At 36.6% G+C, this 10,398-nt stretch overlaps 1 protein-coding gene across 1 annotated transcript; it reads left to right on the top strand.

The window, feature by feature from the left end:
- The first annotated feature begins 544 nt into the window (after positions 1 to 544).
- On the top strand, positions 545 to 8,861 carry LOC131045426 (disease resistance protein RUN1-like). The gene is made up of 6 exons (XM_059208298.1): positions 545 to 1,140; positions 1,251 to 1,410; positions 6,722 to 7,024; positions 7,118 to 7,608; positions 7,888 to 8,401; positions 8,496 to 8,861. Exons 1-6 carry the CDS (start codon positions 545 to 547, stop codon positions 8,859 to 8,861), a joined length of 2,430 nt encoding a protein of 809 aa, XP_059064281.1.
- Positions 8,862 to 10,398: the final 1,537 nt, after the last annotated feature.

Genomic DNA, 10,398 nt, shown 5'->3' with positions numbered 1-10,398 from the left:
GGAAGTTTCCAACTACCTACTGCCCATTCTAGAAACATCTAAGACCTCCATTAAAAGAGGCATTTTGTAATCATTTTGTGAGATGGAAGGAAGAATGAAAATATGTTTTGATAGATAAAATTTTGTCTTCTTTGTCTGCTGCTCTGTTTTCTCCTTTCTCCTTACTCTGTTTTTGTGTTCTGATCTGTGTCTATTTCCTCCCCTGTTTCCTTCAAAAAGAAGGGTAGATACACGCCACATAAGCTTCAAGAGTGGATGAAAGCGCTGCAAGACGTTTCATTTCTCTCGGGATATTTGATTAATGATGATAGCGTGTAAGTATAAAGTACTCTATTTCCTCTCTAATCGAATCTTATGTCGCAAGACATCCTACTATTCCTTGAATCATTAATATAGTTCAGTAAGCAACGTTTATTCTCTTTGGGCATTTATTTTTCTTTTGCAAATGTTTAGGAATGAAGGGAGGCTGTTGAAGAATGTCGTGGATTGTATAGTGAGATCAATGAAAAGAGTTCCACTAGAGGTAGCCAAATATCCCGTTGGAATGGATGAGACTGTAATAAACTTTGAGAGAAATGCAGTCCAATCCGCGCAAAACTACCCCAATGTAAAAATTGAAGGGATAGTGGGCATGGGAGGAAGTGGAAAAACCACATTGGCGAAAGATTTATTCAATAGGAAATGCTCATTTTTTGAAAGAAGCAACTTTATTTTTTATGTCCAGTCAGCAGCCCAAAAAGATTTGCACAAGAAGCAGATAAAACTTCTCCAGGACCTTGGTGTCTCTTATTCGACATTCGACAATGTAGAGGATGGGAAAAGAATTTTGTCAAATTCTTTGAGATATGTTCGTGCTTTCATTATTTTAGATGATGTAGATCACATAGACCAACTAGATGCTCTACTACCAAATCTCAACAACCTTCGATCTAATAGTCTTGTGATTGTCACAACTAGGGATTCAAGAGTCCTTACCTCATGGGATATCTATTCCATATATAAAATGCCTGGATTGAATGACTTGCAAGCAATCGAGATTTTTTGTAAGCACGCATTCATGCAACCCTTTCCACTCTCTGGATATGAAATTTTAGCTGAAGGTTTCTTAAAAGCTTGCAATGGATTGCCCTGTCTCTTAAGGTTCTAGGTGGACGGTTACATGGAAGAAAATCTAAAGATTTCTGGCAATCTTATCTAAATAAAATATTAAGAATATTGCCTCCTGATATCATAAAAAGGGTATAACTAAGCTTCGATGCATTGGACAAGGAAGAGCAAGAGATGTTCCTAGATGCGGCTTGTTTTCTTATTGGAGAAGAGAAAAGTGTGGCCATTGCAGTTTGGGATGGATCTGGTTGGACTGGTGTGCATGGTTTGGAATCACTTGTGAATAAGTGTCTTGTGGAGCTGGTCTACGATGACGACAAGCACAGAGAGACAATATGGATGCACAATCATCTTCATGATATGGGGAGAGATATTGCAACTACACACTGGCCATATCTATTGATAAGTGATGCTGCTCTAGCATGCAGCTCCATGCAAGTCCAGTTTGGACATGAAGCTATCCATTCATCACCATGCATAAGCTATTTTTAGTTAATAGTTTTTTTTGTTTATTCATGCAAATAAAGCATGTACTCCAGCATGCATGAATCCTTAGGACTATTTTTAGTTTTGCTTTTTGCATGAGTTTGTTTTTAGTAAATAAAGCATGTTGTACATGCACTTATTGAATTCTTAATTTAGGGAGTAGTTTTCTTTTTTTAGTTTGAGAGCCTTAGTAGCTTTCCATGCAAAGCTAGGAATATATTTAGAACTACAATTATTATTTATTCTTCTAGACTGCAAATTCTTTATATATATAGCCTCTATGTAATTTTTTAATTAAGCTTCAATAAAGATATTGGTGTTTTCTTCTTTTTGCTATTATTGTTTGCTAATCAGTTGGTTCAGAGAGGATAGGTCAGGTTCAAAATTCTACAAGTGGTATCAGAGCAGGTAAAATTGTTTTGGGTTAAATTTTTATTATTGGAATTTCGCCAAAGTTAATCATGTCGAATTCTAACCATATGCCCGTTCCAGAATTTGATGGGAATGATTATGATTATTGGTGCATTAAGATGCTAACCTTTTTGATTGGAAAAGATTTGTGGGAGATTATTGAATCAGGTTATGAAGAGCCAACTGATTGGAATGCCCTTACAGCCAATGAAAGAACAGCAAGAAAGGAAGCAAGGAAAAAGAATGCTCAAGCTTTGTTTCACATTCAGATAGCTCTTGATAAGAGCTTATTTCCAAGAATATCAGGAGCAACAATTGCCAAAGATGCCTGAAAGACTCTACAAGAAGCTTACCAGGGTAGTGATCAAGTTAAAGTGGTCAAGCTTCAGACATTGAAGCAAGAGTTCGAGAATTTGAAGATGCAAGAAGTTGAAAGTATAAGTGATTATTGTGTCAGAGTCAAAGATGTAGTCAATAAAATGGCTACACTTGGAGAAATTGTAAGCAATGAAGTTTTGATTAAAAAGGTGTTGAGATCTTTGACACCCAGATGGAATCATGTAGCAATCATCATAGAAGAAAGCAAGGATTTGACAAAACTACAGTTTGATCAACTGGTTGGATCCCTGATGTCTCATGAAGAAAGATTGAAAGATTCTTTTGAAGGTGTAGAGAAAGCGTTTTCCTCTAAATTGCTAATCACAAAAGATGAAGATACAAGCAGTAGTAGTGCCAAAATCAATCAAGGCCAAGGTAAAGGGCAAAGCCAAAATTCTTCAAGAGGTAGAGGAAGAGGTGGCTCAAGAGGAAGTGGTGGTTTCAGAGGAAGAGGTAGAGGCAGATTTGATAAGAGAAATGTTCCATGTTACCATTGTAACAGGCATGGCCACTTTGAAAGAGAATGTAGATTGAAAGAAGGTAAAAGTGCTAACTATGCTCAAGAAAGTAGTGACAATCCTCCTGATCACTTATTTTTATCTTATGCCAAGGGTGAAAATACTAGTAAAGATGTTTGTTACCTAGATTCTGGATGCTCTAACCATATGACAGGGAATGAGAAGTTGTTCTCAACAAAGGATGGAAGTTTCAAATCCAAGATCTAGCTTGGTGATGATAAATCATTGGAGGTTTCTGCCAAAGGAGCTATGGAGGTCCAAACAAAAGAAGGTATAAAGAGTATTCATGATATTTATTATACTCCACAATTGAAGCACAATTTGTTAAGTGTTGGGCAACTATGTGAGAAAAATTATAAAGTAGCCTTTGAGAATAAGACTTGTACTATCTATGATAAGAATAAGGATAATAGGGTGATCACTATTGTTCCTATGACAAGAAATAGGATGTTCCCCTTGAGGTTTGGTGAACATAACAATAGTTTGGCAAATATGGCTTATGAGGATTCAAGTTGGTTATGGCATCTCAGGTATGGGCATTTAAATTTTCATAGTTTGAAGTTTCTAACCTCACATGCATTAGTTTCTGGTTTGCCCAAGGTTGAGGAACACAAGGAGGTTTGTGAAGGTTGTGCTAAAGGAAAGCATGCAAGAGAAAAGTTTCCAAAGGGCAAAGCATGGAGGGCTCATCACCCACTTCAGCTTGTTCATTCGGATATATGTGGTCCTATGCAGACTAAGAGTTTGGGTAAGTCATCATATTTCATTACTTTTATTGATGATTACTCATGAAATTGTTGGGTATATTTTTTGAAGGCCAAAGATGAAGCCTTGGATACATTCAAGAAGTTTAAAGCCCTTGTGGAAAATGAGAAAGGGTGCAAGATCAAATGTTTAAGGACTGATCATGGAGGAGAGTTTTTCTCAAAGGCTTTCCAAAGTTATTGTGATTTTAATGGCATCAAGAGGCAACTTACTACTGCGTACACACCTCAACAAAATGGAGTAGCTAAAAGGAAGAATCATACTGTGGTTGAAATGGCAAGGTGCATGTTACAAACCAAGGGATTGAGCAATTCTTATTGGGGAGATGGAGTTGCTACAGCGGTGTACATCCTCAACCGTAGCCCCACCAATGCACTAGAAAAGATGACTCCTTATGAAGCTTGGTATGGTAAAATGCCTAATGTTAATCATTTCAAAGTTTTTGGTTGTTTGGCTTATGTGCATGCACTTGATCAGAATAGACAGAAGTTAGATGCAAAGAGTGAGTCATGTATTTTTATTGGGTATAGTGAGAAAAGCAAGGCTTATAGATTGTATGATCCCCTCACTAACAAGCTTATTGTCTCAAGAGATGTGATTTTTGATGAAGGGGGAGTTTATGGTCATAAAAAAGGCCATGTTGAGAAGCAAAAATCTATTTTGAATGATGATATAATTGTTGATATTGATCATGAGCAGCCAACTAATGTTTCTATATCCAGTGGTTTAACTCCACCAAGCAATCCTTCATCAAGTTCTTTAGTACCAAGTTGAAGTCCAGCTTCTTCTCCAAGTTCTACAAGGAAAGTAAGGAGATTGAGTGATATCTACCAGAGGAGTGGAAATCAAGTACATGAAGAAAACCCAGTAGGTGAAACAGTGAATTTTGCTTCATTAGCCAAGGCTGATTTTGAACCATCATGTTTTGAAGATGCATGTACTAATGAGGTTTGAGTGAAAGCCATGGAAAAAGAGATGGATTTCATTCACAAGAATGACACTTGGGAGTTAACAGAACTTCCACATGACAAAAAAAGGATTGGCACCAAATGGGTCTACAAGACCAAGTTTAACAGTGATGGGAGTGTTGAAAGACACAAGGCAAGATTAGTTGCTAAAGGCTTCACACAAAAGTATGGAATTGAGTATGAAGAGACATTTGCACCAGTAGCAAGACAAGAGACCATAAGAATGCTGATTTCATTAGCAGCTCAGAAGAAGTGGAGCATACATCATATGGACGTGAAAAGTGCCTTCTTGAATGGGTACTTAGAAGAGGAAGTATATGTAGAGCAGCCACAAGGTTTTGAAGTGGAAGGAAAAGATAATTATGTCTACAAGTTGAAGAAGGCTTTGTATGGCCTCAAGCAAGCACCAAGAGCGTGGTATGCCAGGATTGATGGATATTTTCAGGAGAATGGCTTCCAGAGAAGTAAGAGTGATCCTACCCTTTACTACAAACAAGAAGGTACTGATATTCGCATCATAAGTTTGTATGTTGATGATCTTTTGTATATGGGTAGTAGTTCTAAGATGAAAGATGAATTCAAAGCTGCTATAATGAAAGATCTTGATCTAATGAAATATTTTCTAGGAATGGAGGTTTATCAAAGTAAGGATGAGATTTTCATTTGTCAAACAAAGTATGCACATGATATGCTGAAGAAATTTAATATGGCTGATTGTAACCCTGCCTCCACTCCAAGTGCTCATGGAGATTTGTTATGTAGAGATGATGGTGTTGATTTAGTTGATGAGACAACTTACAGAAGTATTGTGGAGAGCTTGATGTTTCTAATCCACACGAGGCCTGATATTGCCTATTCAGTTTCACTTGTTTCAAGGTATATGACAAATCCATCTGAAATACATATGAAGGCAACCAAGAGGATTTTGAGGTATGTGAAAGGGAATTGAAGTTTTGGTATTCATTACTACTCTTCTAAAAAGTTCAATCTTGTAGGCTTTAGTGATTCAGATTAGGGAGGTAGTATGGATGGCCATAAATCTACATCTGGAAATTGTTTTTCCTTTGGTTCTGGTTTGATTACCTGGAGCTCGAAAAAGCAAAGTATTGTTGCCCTCTCATCTACAGAAGCAGAGTATGTTGCAATTACCTTAGTAGGTACACAAGCCCTTTGGCTCAGAAAAGTTTTGGAAGAAATTGGAGAAAAACAAATTCAGCCTACAGTAATTTATTGTGACAATGTGAGTGCCATCAAGTTAACTAAGAATCCGGTTCATCACAACAGAACTAAGCATTTTGATTTGAAATATCACTTCATACGAGATTTGGTGCAAAAGAAGGATGTCGAATTGAAGCACATCAACACCCAAGATCAGCTAGCAGATATATTCACCAAAGCGATTGCGAAAGCTCAATTTATAGCACTACGAGATAAGATTGTCAGCCCTCTTAGCATCAAGGGGAAGTATGTTGATAAGTGATGCTGGTCTAGCATGCAGCTCCATGCAAGTCCAGTTTGGACATGAAGCTATCCATTCATCACCATGCATAAGCTATTTTTAGTTAATAGTTTTTTTTGTTTATTCATGCAAATAAAGCATGTACTCCAGCATGCATGAATCCTTAGGACTATTTTTAGTTTTGCTTTTTGCATGAGTTTGTTTTTAGTAAATAAAGCACGTTGTACATGCACTTATTGTATTCTTAATTTAGGGAGTAGTTTGTTTTTTTTACTTTGAGAGCCTTAGTAGCTTTCCATGCAAAGCTAGGAATATATTTAGAACTACAGTTACTATTTATTCTTCTAGACTCAAATTCTTTATATATACAGCCTCTATGTAATTTTTTAATTAAGCTTCAATAAAGATATTGGTGTTTTCTTCTTTTTGCTATTATTGTTTGCTAATCAGTTGGTTCAAAGAGGATAGGTCAGGTTCAAAATTCTACAATATCGTTATTGGTCTCCGCAGCAGATTAAGACATTTTTCAAGGTGAGATGCAAATAATTAATAATTGATTTAAGGATCAAGTTTAGTATTTTAGTATCAAATGGATGTAAGAAACTTACATTGTTAGTTTTTCCATTCAGGAAAGAACACCGGTCAGGGGTATAAGTTCCGAAACTTTGAATTCCCAAATTGTTTTGAAGACGTCCGTGGGAACCTCGAGGAGAGGGTTTAAACAGCTTGGATTTTCCCTTAACTCAGAGATTCTTCTTGTTAGTGGAAATGAACTTACAAAAGGAATTCTCTCATCATCAGAAGACCTCCTGTGGCTTCGTTGGAAAAGTTTTCCTCACAGGAGTCTTCCTTCATGGCTTCCATTGACAAGTTTAACTGTATTACAGATTTCTTCCACAGAGTTAGTAGAGCTGTGGGGAGCTAGGGTGGAGGTAAGTAGATTGCTTTGTACTTATCTTAAAATAAGAATTCTAAATTTAATGTTCCAGGCTTTATAATTAAAAATATAAAAAAATTGCCTGCAGCCTCCGTTAAAGTTGATAGAGCTGAAAACTACTTCAAGCAGTAGGCTGCAAAAGTTTCCCCCTTCAATAGGGCGTCTTAAGCATTTTAAAAAAATAACATTCCGCAATGGCCAGTTTGAAAGCTTTCATTTCAGAAGTCTGCCAGAAGAGCTTTGTGATCTCCAATCTCTGGAGCACCTGGAATTAGATTTTTTTGATCACCTATCTTCACTACCGGTTCGCTTTGGAGAGCTGACAAATCTGCGTTACATAAAGTTGAATTATTGCGCAGAGTTGAAGGAACTGCCAGTTTCTTTTAAGCATCTGATACATTTGGAATTTCTGGGTTTATCATTTTGCAAGAAGCTCAAGCTTAGGTCAGACATGCTGGAAAACATAACAAAGCTGGAAATTTTAGACCTCTATTCTTGCGAGGAAGTACAAGAGTTGCCTTCACAAATTACAAATCAGGTGTCTTTGAAAACACTCAATACAGATAAAACCAGCTCAAGGTATTTGCCAAATGACATCGGTCTACTCCGCAAGTTGAATAGCCTATCAATTAGTAGCAGCCTGTTGACAAGCTTGCCAACTTCTCTTGGAAACCTCTCCTGCTTGACATATATTTTCATTAGTTGCCCGCTGTTGACAAGCTTGCCACATTCTCTTTCAAACTTGTCTTGCTTGACATTTTTCAATATTGTTAGTTGCGAGAAATTAGAACATATACCTCACAGCCTCTGCCGCCTTCAACTTCTACGGTAAGTAAACATAAGATATGCAGGGGTCAGAGAGTTGCCTTTTGGAGCAGGGGATTTTGCACTTCACAAACTGGAATTTATAGACTTGTCTGAGACAGGTTTGTCCGAAATATCCATATCTCAAGATCGTTGTCCCAACCTTAAGGATCTGCCTATATCTGGGAATACCCAATTGATGGAAATCAAAAGCTTGCCGAAATCAATTAACTACCTATTATTGTTGGACTGTGAAGTGCTGAAGAACACTAGGTGTATTGGAGGTGTGGTAAACCTTCGTCAACTTTATATATCTGCCTGTGGGGAGTTAGATGAGCTCCCAAATTTTACACTTCTGACTCTCCTGAATGAATTTACAATGATCAAGTGCCTCAAAGTTTCCAGAGTAGAAGGTTTGAAACATTGCACATCATTGGAGAAGTTAGAAATAGAAACCAGTTGGAAGTTGCCAGGAATACAGAGTTTGGAGAAGATAGATAGATTGAAAGAATTGAGTATAAAATGTCACAACATGTCAGCCTTAAAGCCTTCTGTTCGGTCTATTAAGGTAATTGAATGTGACTACACTTCCCAAATTGTTATTATAATGAACTTTTCATGTCTACAGTGCATATCGTTCTCCAACAAACACTTTTTTGCAGGAATGTCCATGCCGGATAGAGTTAGAAGGGAGGGTGTTTGGTTTTGTCCAAGACTATTTGGAGTTTCCCGAGCTGAGTGTAAAGCAACGGAAGGAGGTGTTTGATCCCAACAAGGAATTATTTTACTCTCCGAATTTCTTGTGTTATATGGAGCGGGATTATATTGAAGATGAAAGTTATTCTGAGAAAAGGAAATACATACATATAGCGGTGTTCAGGCAAGCTCCAGATGATGAGGTCGCTAGCTATTTCCAATCGAGATCTCAACAGTATCTATGTTCTTCTGATAGCAGGGCAATTGTACTGGCAGGCGAAGAAGCAAAAGTTGTTGAGGCCTTCTACAAAATATTTGCACTCCTGGAATAATTAACTGGTACTTATTGGATCAAGTTGGTGTAGGTGTGTATGTCGATGCTGCTACACTAACACTGATGTTGTTGAGGCATATATGTCATCTTCCAGGTATTTAGTTTACCATGGTCATCATAATCTAACTACAGAGGAATAATAAGGTTCTGTATATATAATTGAAAGTCTATTTCAAACAACTTAATTTTATTTATAGACATTTTTCTAGTATATAATTGTAAATACGTGTGTTTAGGTGGATAGGGATCATCAAATCACATGTCCTCTCAAAGTGGCACTACAAGTTGTGCTTTTGACCAGCCAAACGATCAAGATACCAAGTACTTTCTTACGTGTAACTAATAAATTTAATGTAACGATTTAGTATTTATTCATATTCTTATGCACATAGTAACAAAGTTTATTGTACCATTCATATGATTCCAGTCTAGATTCTAAGCCTCACTCTACTAAAGGTGAACGAAATTGTAATAAATTATCTTTGTGACCAACTGAATTTCAACAAATTATCTTAATATATTAAATCATTTAAATACATGCTTATCTAATAACACATAAACATGCTATTTTGAAATTCATTTAATATATACTTTATATATTTGATATACATACATTATATATCATATTTTCATAATTATATTATAAACTTTAACTATTAATAATAACTAGTTATTAAGCTACCGATTAAAAAAACTAGTTATTAAGTTTACTTTAGAAGTCATTGCATGGTTTGAAAACACTTTTGAATATGTGTGGCCATAGCAGTATGGGATGGATCCAGCTGGAGAGGGCTGCATGGTTTGGAAACGCTTGTGGATAAGTGTCTTGTGGAGCTGATCTATGACGAGTACGAGCACATGGTGAAAATATGGTTGCACAATCATCTTCGTGATATGGGGAGAGAGATTGCAACTACATAGTCGCCATGTCATTATTGGTCTCCAAACCAGATTGTCAACATTCACAACCATTCTGAGGTGAGCTTAATAGATATAAGATAAAAGATGCAAATGATTAATTGTCCTGATAGAAGACACCTTTATCGCATTGGCTGCAGATTTAATATCAATGGATGTAGGAAACATAGTAGGTCTGTCTAGGAGCCTTTTATAAATGACTTCAAGTTTATTTTCAACATTTTTATATTGTTATTTTTATATACAGGAAAGCACACCGCCTAGGGGGATAACTTCTGATGCTTCCAGTTTTGAAAAAATTTTGAAGACGTTCGTGGAAATCTCAAAGAGAGTGTTTAAACGGCTTCAATCTTCCTCAGCTCAGATATTCTTGTTAGTGGAAATGAACTCACAAAAGGAATTACCTCACTATCAGAAGACCTTGTGTGGCTTCGTTGGAAGAGTTTCCCCATAGAATTCTTCCTTAATGAGTTCCAGAATCCATTCACAAGTTTGACAGTATTACAGAATTATTTTGGAGACACAGAAGAACTGTGGGGAGACAATGTGGACGTAAGTATCTTGCTTTGTGTTAGCTTTTAGAGAACATTTCTAAATTGAATGTTTAATTCTTATAA

The sequence above is a fragment of the Cryptomeria japonica genome, chromosome 7 (genome assembly GCF_030272615.1).
Source record: "Cryptomeria japonica chromosome 7, Sugi_1.0, whole genome shotgun sequence".
NCBI lineage: Eukaryota > Viridiplantae > Streptophyta > Pinopsida > Cupressales > Cupressaceae > Cryptomeria > Cryptomeria japonica.
This window is presented reverse-complemented; position numbering and strand designations above follow the sequence as displayed.